The sequence below is a fragment of the Bufo gargarizans genome, chromosome 3 (genome assembly GCF_014858855.1).
Source record: "Bufo gargarizans isolate SCDJY-AF-19 chromosome 3, ASM1485885v1, whole genome shotgun sequence".
NCBI classification, from domain to species: domain Eukaryota; kingdom Metazoa; phylum Chordata; class Amphibia; order Anura; family Bufonidae; genus Bufo; species Bufo gargarizans.
Window position 1 is genome coordinate 400,079,875 of NC_058082.1, and position 16,235 is coordinate 400,096,109.

Genomic DNA, 16,235 nt, shown 5'->3' on the forward strand with positions numbered 1-16,235 from the left:
CTAAATATTAATTTATGATAAATATATTCCCAAATACAAGCATATAAAATAAGGAAATAATAATGGTGTCCAAACAAAATGAAGTAATTACTAAGGAAAAAACAGACTCCTAAAAACATTAGATTTAAATTAACTAAATTCCTAAAATACGGATAAAGGTCACCCAGGGGGCAAACTGAGTGCCCAATTATTCAAACCAGATACAGTATATATAAAAAAATCACTAGATACCAAATATCACTGAATACCCCAAAATACCAAAGCAAAACAAAACATGAAATAAGGGACAATAGCCAAGAGGCAGAGGGGGGGTCTTATTCTCTCCCTACACCAACTCTACTGTAGCCTCAGCCCGAAGACAACCCCTGATGATGGGATTTCACCGTCCTCGTGCCTAGGCCTGATGAGCCCTAACCATCCCTACTACGGGGAAATATGTGTTTTAGGTCCCACGTGGTAGGGACGGTTTTGGCTCATAAGGCCTAGGTACGAGGACGGTGAAATCCCATCATCAAGGGTTATCTCCAGGCTGAGGCTACAGTAGGGTCAGTGTAGGGAGAAAATAAGACCCAACCCCCCACCCCCTGCCTCTTTGCTTCTTGGCCATTGTCCCTTACTTCATGCTTTGTTTTGTTTTGCTTTGGTAAATTTTTTGGGTATTCAGTGATATTTGGTATCTAGTGATATTTGATATATACTGTACCTGGTTTGATTAATTGGGCACTCGGTTCGCCCCCTGGGTAAACCTTGTCTGTAGGCCCATATTTTAGGGATTTAGGTAATTAAAATTTTATGTTTTTAAGGGTCTGCTTTTTTCTTACTAAATATTCCCAAATACCTTTCATTAGATATAATGGCTTATTTTGTCTAGGTAGTAGTCATTAGGCTAAATAAAATGGCTGCCATCCTATTAGTGCACACAAAACCTTTCCTAATCACACAGCAGGACAAGTTACTTCAGAACACTGAGCAAAAGAGCTGCCTCATCCTCCCGAGGAGACATGAAGTACAGAAAGGATAGACAGGACAGACTGTGGGCTGTGGTAATGGAGACTGCATATAATAGCTGCTGCTCATTATCCACACCCTCCCCTCTGTACTTCCTGTCTCTTCTTGAACTCCATTCTTACAGAGATTAAGCTGAAGATCTTATCAGCTGTATTTAGGATCATAACCCCTGACAGGTAGAGCAGAGATGGGGCAGCTCTTGAGCTCAGTGATGTGAAGTACCTCGTCCTCCTGTGTGATTAGGACAGATTCTGTGTGCACTAATAGGACAGCAGCCATTTTGTTTCTCCTAATCATTGCTCCCTAGACAACATGAGCCATTATAAATAATGAAAGGTATTTGGGAATATATTTATTAAAAAAGTAATATTTAAGTATTTTCATTTTCTTAATTCCAGGAGAACCCCTTTAATTACTTTCAATTACAAAAGTATTCAAATCCAGGTGCTGGTTTGAAAAATGTAGAATATGTTTTATGGGGCGACTCCTTAGCTAAACCTGGAAAAATAGATGCTTTTTTTATCTTAAAGGGGTATACCAGCCTGAAGCAGTCATCACCTATCTACTGCATAGACAAAATATTCTAGATTCCACAGAGTTTCACACATGGCTGTTCTGAAAAAAACTGTTTTGATGCAGTGGATCCAATAGGATCATAGGTGGATCAAACAAGAAGGAGTCCTTCCCTTAGGCCTCTTTCACACGAGCATGACGGATTGGATCCGGATGTGTTCAGGGTGCGTTCAGTAAAACTCGCACCATTTTGCAAGGAAGTTCAGTCAGTTTTGTCTGCGATTGTGTTCAGTTGTGCAATGCATTTTGATGCTTTTTTCAAGCTCGTGATAAAAAACTAAAGGTTTACAAACAACATCTCTGAGCAACCATCAATGAAAAACGCATTGCATCTGCACTTGCTTGCGGATGCAATGCGTTTTTCACTGAAGCCCCATTCACTTCTATGGGGCCAGGGCTCCATAAAAAACATTGAAAATAATGGGTCAGGATTCAGTGCAGGTGCTATGCGTTTATGCCACGCACTGCACCCACACGGAAAATTCGCTCGTGTGAAAGGGACCTTATAGTTCCCATCCCTTTTGAATAAACTTTTGTTTACTGCTCAAAAACTGCATGAAAACATGCCACAAAAAAGGCAAATGTCAAACCATCCTAAGGGTATGTCCACACATGACTGAAAGGCTGCAGATCTTCTGCAGTAGAGAATCTGCAGTGCTTTTACTGAAAATATGCAGTAAAAAAGGAAACACATCAAATGGTGCGTTTTTGTTGCAGATTTGGTCCCAGAAATGCTGTTAAATTGATACAGATTTCACTCTTTGCATTACAAAGGGTGATATCCGGAAATCCAAAGCGTAAATTGACCTACTGCAAATTCAAAATCTGCACTACTGGTCAATTTTCATTGCAGTATTTTGTTATGTGGATAAGAAGTGCTATAAACTCACTAGGGGGTCATTTAATAAGAACGTCATTTTTTAGAGGTCTTTTTAGTTCCTTTTACACTCGTTTTTCTGACAGAAGGTGGCTAATTTATGATGGGACGTGTGCCTCATCATAAATTAAGCTGATCTTTGGTAGTCTTTACAGCTTCCAGAAGATCTACGCCAGTCCCTGGCTGGCATCGGTTTTCGTCAAGTTTTACATATTTTTCCTGGGGTAACATTAGTAAATTTGCCTCAACCCAGTCCCGTTCACGCCTTTGTTTCAAAAGCGGTGCAAAAACAGCCATGCAACAATATGTGTTTGAAAAGTATCAAAAACAGGGCAGTGGCACAATTTTACACCAAAAAGAGGAGTAAAACTGTTGGTAAATGACCACTATTCACTTTACAGGCTTTGTACAATGATGTGTATCCACTTTGGGATAAGGTTTGTTGGTGGGATGTCCATATGTGCGGGAACTCAATTTGCTGATGAAGAGTAGAGGAAAGCAGTCTGCCATGTTTAGTACAGCATCTCTTGCTGGTAGCCTAGTGGAAGGACTTAATACCACCCACTAAAGCTGATAAGCAGGCCAACAAGGAGGGGGAGCAGAAATTGGGGTAAGCATACATTCTAAAGACATGGAATATGTTTAAAGCCTCAGTCATATAATTATTGATTCGCATGACCAATACTTTGAAATGAAAACATTTACACCTCTTGTATTTAGGGCACACTACTAGTTTTGGCTTACAAATACTGAGGCAAAATACTGACCAATATACTGCCACAAGGCCTTATTTGTGATAAAAATGCAGATTTTGTAAAAAAAAACACAAAAAAAAACAGGGGAGGTTAGTATACCCTTTTAACCATAGTGTTATATTAATGGACTAGAAGCAAAGCAGTTGACAAGAAATACAATAAGTAAACAAGATATGGCCGTTATAATGTCTCATTACTATATGTTTACATTATAGAGAAGACTGGCCTAATGGGAAGAATGTTCCTCCATATATACCAACTTTCTATGATGGGTGGATTCCTCCAGCAACCATACCCAGTAATGGCCAGCCAGAGGTATGATGATTTGTAAACATTACTTGATGAACATTACGTATACAGTATACAATTACTTCTTAAATGGTGAGACCATGATTGATTGATTTAAAAAATGAGAATCAGACATCATATAGTACATGACAATCTCTTTCTAACAAATCTAGAACCAGCCCTGTACCTCACATGGATCAAAAGATCTTCTCATTCATTGCTCCAACTGTTCTGCTTGATTTTCTTCTAGATGGCAGCTCAAGGGGAGTTTCCATTCTGCTGCAGTTGTTTCCCTATCATTGATTAGGGAGCATGTCCTATGTGTGTCTCATTAGGGACATTTCCTTTTTGCTGCAGCTTTCTCCCTGTAACTGTCAATGCTTCTAACAGTAGATGCAGCTGGGACAGTTGAAGGGTGGAATTGAGCATGTGTGACCACCTCATTAGGTGGAAGTGCACATCAGTATACAGATTAAACAACAGAGGGCACCATTATACTGAAGTAAAGAGAATATCTCATAATTTTATATCAGGAAACAAATTAATGAACTAACTAGTTTTTCATGCTGAATTGTATTAAAATAACATTAGTGTCACAGTCCCTTGCAGATTTCAGGTTAAATGTAAGCGCTACAAGTACTTCATAGCTAAGAGTATGTGGACACAGCGGCGTAGCAAGGGGGACATAACTACTGTGAGGGGAGTACAAAGAGAAAGTTACTGTGAGGGTGCCACAAGGAGGATATAAATAATGTGAAGGGGCCACAAGGAGAACATAACTACCGTGAGGGGAGTACAAGGAGAACATAGCTAAATCCTTGCTACACCTCTGTCTGGACACCTGAAAATTAACATATCAAATTATATGTATGCAGAAGATCATGAGTAGAGAGGAGTGAATTTCTTGAAAATTTGGCTGATTCGCCGTATTCCCCCCCCAAAAAATCACTTTGTGACGAATTATTTCGCCACAAAGCGCATTTTTTTGTAAGTAGTGGGTGCAATGACAGGGAGCTGCAATAACTCCGCCCCCGTCATTGTACCCCTCAGATGCCGCTTTCATACATGATCGTGGCATCTGAGTGTATAAACAGTGGGAAATTAACATTAAAAAAACATTACATTAAACTTACCGCTTTCATTTGTGCATGACGGGCCGTCCGCCGCCATCTTGCTTGATGATCTCGTCCGAAATCATGTGCGGCGCGAGATTACATCATCATGCTGGCCAGCGTGGTGACGTATGATGTCATAACGCCCATCTGGCATTATGATGTAAGCTCGCACCAGATTTTCAAGCAAGATGGAGGCTGGCGGCCCTTCGTGCGCAAATGGAGGTGGCAAGTTAGAATTTCAGGATTAATCAATTCGCTGACACGAAGCACAAGGAAATTCGACTTCTAGGCGAATCGAATTCCACTTCGTGGGATTTGATTCGCTCATCTCTAATCCTGAGTAACCCTTGTCTGTGACTTGTCTACTGAAACAAATTATTTTACCCTCTGTTACCAGAATGGCATTACCATTGTAATGAACACAATTGTTTAAAATCCATTTATAACTTTCACAGAAATGTGGTATTAATAGATAATAGAGGCTTTAATCTGAAATGTGTCACAGATACTTGATGTATATTGGTCTCTTTTCTGTATTGTAAAAAAAAAATATTGATGGATGTTTCTATTAAAGTGAATGGTTTTGTGCTGGACTATACTTTTTCTTTAGGTTAGGCTGAAAGCACACATAGTTTTTTTGTGACTTTTCTATACTTCTGTGGTTTTAGTGGCATTTTTATTTTGCACATGCAGTTTTTGGTATGTTTTTTTTTTGTTAAAACAGCAGCTACAGATGTCAGCTGGTGGCATTTATTTTTTCAAAACACAGCATGTTGTAGCTTCAGGTGTTTTTTGTGCCATTTTTCCATCTTTGTAGGGAGAAAAACTTCAGGAAAACAACTATGAAATACTGGTTTTATAAACTGAAAAACTGCCAACCGCCAACCGTACACAGTATGGAAAGAAAAGTGATTTCAATGGCCTTTTTTCATTGAGCAAAAATGCCATTGTACCAACCAACCAGTTTGACATGGGGCTAACTCTAAGGGAGTTATCCTGGCAGTCCTCTGGTATTCATCCTTTAACCCCTATACAGGGATCTGTTGTTAGGAGTTATACATGTTAACATGTTTACTGACACCTGTAGGCTATATATAGATATGACAGTTTATAACCTTTGTTATATTGTTTGTCTCTGAATAAAGTTGTTGTTGAAATACCTCACATCGCCTCAGGAAACATGGTGTCAGAAGTGGAGAGGGCTTTGGTGCTTTAGAAACCACTAGTCCTAATATCAGAACAAAAGATCAACAAGAATTGTTTCTCTGGTAATTTATTAATAAGAGACACACAGTGTTACAGAAAATGGCTGCAAACAACTTCCCTGTGCCGTCTCCCATGGACTGTAAAGGGGACCTGGCAGTTAACTGGACATATTTCAAATCCCAGTGGGAAGATTATGAGGTGGCAATTGAACTTGATAAGAAACACTCAAAGTTAAGGATAGCGACACTGCGCTCAGTGATGGGGAGAGACTGTCTGCGTATTTATCAGCACCTCCCACTCTCTGAGGCCGACAAGCAGGACATAGAGAGCTCTGGATGCATTACAGAGTCATTTTATGCCTTCATGTAACATCATTTATGAGAGGTACATATTCAATACTACAAACCAAGGCCCATTGGAAACTATAGATCAGTATGTGACTAGACTGAGGCAGCTAGCCGCTACATGCGAGTTTGGAGTATTACATGATGAACTTATCAGAGACAGAATAGTTCTGGGATCAAAATACATTAATGCTGGAAAGAGAATGCTCAGAGTACCAGACCTGAACCTACAGAGAGCCATTGATATGTGTAGAAGCCAAGAACTTATAGAAATGCAAATACAAGCAATGCAAGAAAGCAAAAGTGAAATTGAAGCTGTACATTATACTGCTAAAACATATAAAAAGACCATAAAAGAAAGCAAAGTAAAAACAATCAGATGTAGATACTGTGGAAACAACCACCCCTGGGGCAGAGACCACTGTCCTGCATATGGAGAAACCTGTAGTAAATGCAGAAAGCACAACCATTTTTCTAGAGTATGCAGGCAGAAAGCAAATGCCAGAATACATATGGCTGCACAGATCAAGAGCAGCAGCTCAGAAGAATCAGTATTCACTATTATTCATCAAATAGGAGCAGTAAGCAGTCCAGGATCACAGTGGTTTGGTACCACTAGAACTCAGCATTGACAGAGAAGCAGAGGAAAGGTTACACTGTCAGTTAGACTGTGGGGCCACCTGCAACCTTATGACATACAAAGACTATTGCAAAATTGTTAAAGAAGAGAAGGAAAGCCAACATTACAGAAGAGTGATGTCAAATTAAAATGGTGCAATGATACCTACAGTCATGTGAAAAAATTAGGACACCCTTTGAAAGCATGTGGTTTTTTGTAACATTTTTAATAAAAGGTTATTTCATCTCCGTTTCAACAATACAGAGAGATTAAAGTAATCCAACTAAACAAAGAAAACTGAAGAAAAGTCTTTTCAAGATCTTCTGTAAATGTCATTCTACAAAAATGCCTATTCTAACTGAGGAAAAAGATAGGACACCCTTGCCCCTAATAGCGAGTGTTACCTCCTTTGGCTGAAATAACTGCAGTGAGACGGTTCTTGTAGCCATCTACCAGTCTTCGACATCGGTCTGAGGAAATTTTACCCCACTCCTCAATGCAGAACTTTTTCAGCTGTGAGATGTTTGAGGGGTTTCTTGCACGTACAGCCCTTTTCAAGTCACCCCACAGCATCTCAATGGGATTCAAATCTGGACTTTGACTTGGCCATTCCAGGACTCTCCATTTCTTCTTTTTCAGCCAATCTTTGGTTGATTTACTAGTATGTTTTGGGTCATTGTCATGTTGCATGGTCCAGTTCCGCTTCAGCTTTAATTTTCTAACTGATGGTCTCACATGTTCTTCAAGCACCTTCTGATACACAGTAGAATTCATCGTGGATTCTATGATGGTGAGCTGACCAGGTCCTGCTGCAGCAAAGCAGCCCCAAACCATGACACTTCCACCTCCATGCTTCACAGTTGGTATGAGGTTCTTTTCTTGGAATGCTGTGTTTGGTTTACGCCAAACATGTCCTCTGCTGTTGTGTCCAAATAATTCAATTTTGGACTCATCTGTCCAAAGAACATTATTCCAGAAGTCCTGGTCTTTGTCAACTTTATCTCTGGCAAATGTCAGTCTGGCCTCGATGTTTCTCTTGGAAAGCAAAGGTTTCCTCCTTGCACACCTCCCATGCAAGTTAAACTTGTACAGTCTCTTTCTGATTGTAGAGGCATGTACTTCTACATCAACAGTAGCCAGAGCCTGCTGTAGTTCTCGAGATGACACTTTAGGGTTTTTGGAGACCTCTTTTAGCATCTTGCGGTCTGCTCTTGGGGTGAACTTGCTGGGGCGACCAGTCCTGGGCATGTTGGCAGTTGTTTTGAAAGCCCTCCACTTGTAGACTATCTTCCGGACAGTGGAATGGCTGATTTCAAAATCTTTTGAGATCTTTTTAAATCCCTTCCCAGACTCATAGGCTGCTACAATCTTTTTTCTGAAGTCCTCTGACAGCTCTTTTGCTCTCACCATGGTGCTCACTCTCACTTCAACAGTCAGGAGCACACCAAACTAAATGTCTGAGGTTTAAATAGGGCAAGCCTCATTCAACATGCAGAGTAACGATCTACTAATTATGTGCACCTGGTGTGATATACCTGTGTGAGATCTGAGCCAATTTAAGAGGGAATACATGTGAGGGTGTCCTATCTTTTTCCTCAGTTAGAATAGGCATTTTTGTAGAATGACATTTACAGAAGATCTTGAAAAGACTTTTCTTCAGTTTTCTTTGTTTAGTTGGATTACTTTAATCTCTCTGTATTGTTGAAACGGAGATGAAATAACCTTTTATTAAAAATGTTACAAAAAACCACATGCTTTCAAAGGGTGTCCTAATTTTTTCACATGACTGTATATGATACCTATGAGCCAATGTAATCTAAATTGTACATATAAAGATAAAACATTTCCACTGCAATTCCAAGTTTTCCAAGGTAAACACAAACCACTTCTCTCAGCAGAAACATGTCAGAAAATGGGCCTCCTTACACTGAATGTAGAACATAAGGTATTATTACATGATGATCAGCAAACAACTACAACTTCACCCTTTTCTTATGAAATTATCACAACTGAATATAGAGACATTTTCAAAGGACTAGGGTGTCTACCTGGAGAGTATCACCTAGAAATAGATGAAGCAATACCTGCTGTTCAACACCAACCACGTAGAGTGCCGGCTCCACTTAAAGCAGACTTAAAGGCGAAAATAGAGAGATTAGAGACACTGGGAGTGATAAAAAAGGTCATTGATCCTACGACATGGATAAGTAGTATGGTTGCTGTTAAGAAACCAGGCAAGCTGCGAATATGCATTGATCCCAAAGACTTAAATAAAGCACTAAAACGCTCACATTATCCAATGCCCACTATAGAGGAAATCCTGCCAAGTTTAACAAATGCAAAAGTATTTTCTGTCTTGGATGCTAAGGATGGCTTCTGGCAAGTAAAACTGGACACTAAAAGCAGTTATCTTACTATATTCTGGACTCCCATTGGGCGTTATCGATGGCTACGCATGCCTTTTGGGATTGCTACTGCACCAAAAGAATATCAACGTAGACAACATGAAGCAGTAGAAGACCTGCCCGGAGTGGAAGTTATTGCAGATGATATATTGGTGTATGGCTGTGGTGACACTACAGAGGAGGCCACAAAGGATCATGACAATAATTTTTGATTGGACTCAGAGAGAGCACAAAAGCTGAACCTAAAATTCAATAAAAACAAGCTGAGATTGAGGCTATCTTCGGTACCATACATGGGACATTTACTCACAGCAGAAGGCCTGTGTCCTGATCCAGAAAAAGTCAGAGCAATTTTAGAGGCACCAAAGTCTGACAATATACAAGCAGTTCAGAGACTGCTAGGGTTTGTAAACTACCTTTCAAAATTCTTACCACAGCTTTCGGATGTATGTGAACCACTACGCAGACTGACAAAGACAGCTTGTGGGCCTGGCAATCCAGCCATGATGAAGCCCTCAAGCAAATAAAAGATATTGTTACTAAACATCCAGTTTTGAGATACTACAATGTCAATGAAGAAGTAACAGTCCAATGTGATGCCAGTGAAAAAGGTCTTAAAGCAACACTTTTGCAACGAGGTCAGCCAGTGACGTTTGCATCACGTACACTCTCTACAGAACAAAGATATGCCCAGATTGAAAAGGAATGTCTTGCCATTGTATATGCATGCCAGAAGTTTAATCAGTACTTACATGGAAAAAATATTATCAACATTGAAACTGATCATAAGCCACTAGAGAGCATTTTTAAAAAACCTCTCCTAGTAGCACCAAAACGTCTACAGCGCATGATGCTACAGTTGCAAAAATACAACCTGAATGTGGTTTACAAAAAAGGATCAGAAATGTATATTGCAGACTTCTTATCAAGAGCAGCATTACCTCACAAAACAATGGACAAGGACACCCCAGATTATGAGATTTTCTTGATGCAATCAGAGGATGCATTTTCTAAGGAACTGGAAGAGATAAACTTTGCAGATTATCTAAAGCCTCATTCACACAGTCAGTGTTTAGTCAGTGATTTCCATCAGTGATTCTGAGCTAAAACCAGGCGCGGCTCTAAACACAGAGCAGGTGCAGATCATTCCCTTATACCCTATCTCTGTGAAGGCTCCAATCCTGGTTTTGGCTCACAATCACTGATGGAAATCACTGATCAAACACTGACTGTGTGAATGAGGTTTAAGAGTGTCTGATTTGCGCCTACAACAAATTCAGAAGTTCGCAGAACAAGATGAAGTCTTGCAAGCATTAAAAACTACTGTTCTTACAGGATGGCCAGACCAGAAAGAAAAAATACTGATTTGTATCAGGGACTACTGGGGCTTTAGAGATGAGATAAGCATACAAAATGGAATTCTGTATAGAGGACACAGAGTCATCATACCAAAAAACATGCGCCCAGAAATGATAGCGAGGACTCATTCTAGCCACTTAGGAATAGAAGCATGCCTTCGCAAGGCCAAGGATGTCATCTTTTGGCGACACATGGGCCCAGAGATTATAGAGGCAATAAAGAACTGTAATACTTGCAATGAGTATATGTGTAAACAAACAAAAGAACCTCTGATGACTCACAAATTGCCCACTCTACCCTGGAGCAAACTAGGCATGGACTTATTTTTCTTAACAGGACAAGATTGCTTAATATTCGTTGATTATTATTCAGATTTCTGGGAAATTTATTTAGTTTCTGATACCACCTCTAAAACCATTATAGATTGTTGCAAAGCACATTTTAGTAGACATGGAATCCCTGATTCTGCAATTACAGATAACGGACCACAGTTTGTCAGCTCAGAGTTTGCACTATTTTGTAGAGAGTGAGAATTTGAACATCTTACATCATCCCCATATCACAGTCAGTCCAACGGTAAAGCTGAAGCTACTGTAAAAATAGCAAAAACACTCAAAAAGAAAGCTAAACGAGATGACAAGGATATCTGGAAAGCGGTTCTTGACTGGAGAAATACCCATCAGAAAGCACCATCAGTAGTCCTGTACAACAGCTAATGTCAAGAAGGACCAGGACTTTACTTCCGACTGCTCAGAAACTGCTGTTTCCAAAGGTTATGAAAGGAGTGGTCGAGAACCTAACTGAAACACGCAAAAAAGCAAAGGCATATTATGATAAAGGAGCTAAGGAACTTCCCGAACTAAGCATTGGTCAGCCAGTGCGAATACAACCATCGCCGTCGTCAACAGATGAAATTTGGCGACAAGGTATTTGTTTGGAGAAAGTTGCTCCGCGATCTTATAAAGTGGAAGCAAATAGACAATTGTACAGAAGGAACAGGAAGTTTCTGAGGACCGCGGATGACAAATCTGACATTGAAATAAGTGAAGTGATAACACCAGGTACATCTCCAGATGAGACAACTACCAAAGAAACAGGGATGGATGATCATATGCAACAATGTGAAGCTCCTGCCACACCAAGATGTACTATAACTAGGGTTATTAGAACACCAACAAGATATTAGGATTTTGGATGTTAGATACATTATAAAAAACATTGTCACCTTTGGAATGTATTGTGGTATCCAATCATCTTATGTTATATATTAATTGATTTCACAAGAAAGGGAGGATGTTAGGAGTTATACATGTTAACATGTTTACTGCCACCTGTAGGCTATATAGATATGACAGTTTATAACCTTTGTTATATTGTTTGTCTCTGAATAAAGTTGTTTTTGAAATACAAAATGACAGATTAGATAATATTGAGTGACCACCTGTAATCAGACAGAAATTTGTGTAATGAGTGGTCAAATTTAAAACTTAACATTTAATCGGAAAATATTAGAAAATAGGTCCCATGATAATGAATGACAACATACAAATACGGAGCAGCGCGGCGGTTTATCACACAGGAACTAATGGTGCACAGAATCAAGTCAAACAACTGAGTGATGCTCGGCGGCACCAAAAAATTATAACCAGGTGGTCCTACCGCTTCGATGAGGCACTCCAAAGACAACAATTGACTAGCCGGTGTTGATAGATGAGCACACCGTTGCTAGCGACAACTGTACAACGCAGGGTAGTCTGTAGTGCTGGCTGGCCCTAGTGATGCCCTAGAGCCCTACAATGGCCTATGTGACCGGATGGCGGAGACCGCCACCAGTCACCTACAGGAACCTCACCCTGGAATTAGTGCGCCCTAATTAGCCCTTGCTTACCTGGTCCCTACACGCATGTTTCACTAGGGGATGAGTAACAAGCTCATCAGGGGAAAAACACGGGAGCTTGGGCTGAGTCTGTGCAGGATGTACTGACAGTGGTGTCAAGCGTGCGCCCTGCACAGAGACAAAATCACACCACGATCCAGATATGGATCAGTGTGGTATAGGGGAAGAGGGGAATTAGGATAAGAGACCCCTCTCCTAATAACCAATTCAGGCGCATAGGTTGATGTAACCTGGGTAACGCTTGGAAACCGCTACCTTTTGAAGAAGAATCTGGGGCTGGTTTCTTCTTCAAAAGGTAGCGGTTTCCAAGCGCTACCCAGGTTACATCAACCTATGCGCCTGAATTGGTTATTAGGAGAGGGGTCTCTTATCCTAATTCCCCTCTTCCCCTATACCACACTGATCCATATCCGGATCGTGGTGTGATTTTGTCTCTGTGCAGGGCGCACGCTTGACACCACTGTCAGTACATCCTGCACAGACTCAGCCCAAGCTCCCGTGTTTTTCCCCTGATGAGCTTGTTACTCATCCCCTAGCGAAACATGCGTGTAGGGACCAGGTAAGCAAGGGCTAATTAGGGCGCACTAATTCCAGGGTGAGGTTCCTGTAGGTGACTGGTGGCGGTCTCTGCCATCCGGTCACATAGGCCATTGTAGGGCTCTAGGGCATCACTAGGGCCAGCCAGCACTACAGACTACCCTGCGTTGTACAGTTGTCGCTAGCAACGGTGTGCTCATCTATCAACACCGGCTAGTCAATTGTTGTCTTTGGAGCGCCTCATCGAAGCGGTAGGACCACCTGGTTATAATTTTTTGGTGCCGCCGAGCATCACTGAGTTGTTTGACTTGATTCTGTGCACCATTAGTTCCTGTGTGATAAACCGCCGCGCTGCTCCGTATTTGTATGTTGTCATTCATTATCATGGGACCTATTTTCTAATATTTTCCGATTAAATGTTAAGTTTTAAATTTGTTTTTGAAATACCTCACATCGCCTCAGGAAACAGGTGTGGAGAACCCACCAGGCTGCTACCTTTTCAGATAGTCCTGATTTGGTTGGGGTCTTAGCCACTGAAGAGAAGCAGTGACGGTTCAAGCAATATGCATAGTCAGGAGACGAGCAAAGGTCTGGACAGGCAGCATACAAGCGTATCCGTGAGACTGCTTCTCTGAGATAAGGGCATGGAGTAGCACAGCAATCTGAAAAACAAAATCATGGTATTTCTCAACCTTCATAGCTTGTTTAGGAAGTATTTTACCATTTTGGCTTTTTTTTTGTTCCCAATCCTGTAGAACTGGCCAAGACTGCTTTAGCAGAGAAGAAATCCGACAAACTGACTTGATGGAAATGTGGTTGTGTCACACCAAAGCAGTTAGTATAGAAATCCACAGCACTCATCCATTTGAATAATCTGTTGTGTTTATTAAATAGTCAGCAAACATAGCGACGTTTCAACATATAGTCTTTATCAACACACCAAAACAATGGAGCAAATTGACTGCTAATGTATGTCTACGAAAAATGCATAGCTGTATTCTTGATGTAATGCACCTACAGTATTACAAATTGCTTTTGCTGAAACAACCAGACCCACGGCTGCCTTCACACGTGGCAGATTTTGATTTGCAACTGAAAATCTGTTTTGTTCATGTGACTGAATTTTATTTGGTAGGAAGCACATGGATTTCTGTAAGCCCCATTTAGATGAGTGGAACTGAGTTTGAGTTGCAGAAATCTCTGTAATATCTGCTGCATGTGAAGGCACCCCACTAGTTCGAAGGTGACCAGACTTTAAGTTCATTATAGAATCTAATATATTTTTCCTAAGTATAAAGTAGGAGTGGGTCCAGAAGTGTACAAATGTATCTATTGTTGGCCTTAAATAAGTGCACACAATTTGAGAAACACAGGAGCACCTCATGAGTCAGGGACAGGCACACACTTCTGACCTTTTGACAATCACAGATGTGTGTGTCCTAGCACCATATAAAGGCAATAACTTCACCACACAGTTACAATAATTGTCAAATACCAGTTCTATACAGCTGGTTTACAGTGTGTCATATAGTCAGCAGTAGAGTACAATCACTCACAGGTGATGTCTTCTCCAATTGTAGTTCTTTGTTTCATTTTCCACTGTGTATGTCCCAGAACTTTACGACAACTCCCAATGGCGGAGAGCTTGCTGCCTAGACATTTTATCACTCACTTCTAAGGAACATCTCCACCCTCTATAGTCACCCCATCTTCTTGACATCTTTAAAGGGAATCTGTCACCTATTTTGACCATATAAATCTGTTAACATAGCAACATGCAATACAGTACTTTCATTCCTGCATGTGTCCTCTTTCTTTTATTCAACTTTTCATTCAGATGAAAAAGCTAATTTTCTGATATGCTAATTAAGCCTCAAGGTGCCCAGAGGGGCGTTATTACTGTCCTCTAGTGCCCAGTAACGCCTCCCTGCAGTGCCCAGCCCGCCTTTCTTCCAAGCCCAGCACGCCTCCTAAGAAATAAATGTACTCCCACATCCTTGCCGAACGGCGCCGCCCCCTCCACTACCTCATGTAATTTATTCACCCCACCATCCTTGTGTCCTCCTCTCTTGGCCTCCGAAATCCCGCGCAGGTGCAGTATCGCTGAGTGCCTGTGCCTGTACGATACTCCGGCTCCTGAGGCAAACAGCCTCAATAGTGTCACTGGGCATGTGCCGAGCCCAGTGACGTAATCAGAGCGCTGTTGCCTCAGGAGCCGGAGTATCGTACAGGCGCAGGCACTCAGCGATACTGCGCCTGCGTGGGATTTCGGAGGCCAAGAGAGGAGGACGCAAGGATGGTGGGGTGAATAAATTGCAAAGCACCAATTCAGTTATGAAGAGCACCAATTCAGTTATGAAGTGATTTTGAGGATTTATTTAACCTTTTGGATACTGGAGGTTGTTTCGTTTTTGCGTTTTCATTTTTTCAGAGACCCAGCCTATTAGAGTGAATTGCCGGTACCCCCATTCGCCGCACGAGGATCTAAAGGCTGTAATGATCGTGATTGGCATTATTGCTGGTCGCGGTCATTAGCCACAGTCCTCTGCTATTTGAAACAGCAGAGACCCGCCGTCCATGACTTCCACTGCACACGTGAACGGGCGTCATATTTACACATGTATGGCGCTGGTAGTGAAAGCCTTAATAGAAGCCACCCATAAATTAGTTCATTTTTGAAACTATATCCCTCAAATTATTCAAAACAGATTTTACAAACTTTTCAACTGTTTAGGAGTGAAAGCACAAGAACGGGAGTGATGACGTGATGACGTAGGCAGAGTACGTCACGCTCTCTGCCTCCCCGTGGCTCGGCTGACCTGCTGCCCGGAATCTCCTGGCGTCTCATGAATCTTTTGGCGTCTGTGTGCTGTTCTTCGGCCGTGTCTCCTCTATGGTTGTGGGGCATGTGTCGCTGCCCCGACTGCTGAACCTGTGAGGAGTTCGTCTGCAGCTCTCAGCTTCTCGGCTTCTGTCGATCCTCTCCCCCTCCTCGTCGTCCTGCTGTGATTAGTCCTGTGCTGCCTGGATCGTTGAATCTATCTGGAGTTTCGTCCTGTGCTGCCTGGATTGCTGTATGTATGTGGAGTTCGTCTCCAGTCCCTGCTGACCCTCCCTCCTCCTCCCTGTGCCGTTGTGATTAACGTGTTGTGTCTTTCTCGGCTGAAAAGACCCAGGACTCAGGACGGGCTGCTGAAATTCATTTGGGACCTTCTTCCTGATCGTCCGACATATATCCGACCTCTCCCTCGT

The 16,235-nt window shown here is 41.5% G+C and overlaps 1 protein-coding gene across 5 annotated transcripts in view; it reads left to right on the forward strand.

Annotated features, from left to right (window-relative positions):
• EPS8L3 (EPS8 like 3) overlaps window positions 1-16,235 on the forward strand; it is a 244,681-nt gene that overhangs the window by 166,384 nt on the left and 62,062 nt on the right. For all 5 annotated transcript variants that reach the window (XM_044286110.1, XM_044286109.1, XM_044286108.1 and 2 more), the window contains exon 14: window positions 3,429-3,528. In XM_044286110.1, the coding sequence (XP_044142045.1) occupies window positions 3,429-3,528 (100 nt within the window). The remainder of the gene's footprint in view (window positions 1-3,428; window positions 3,529-16,235) is intronic.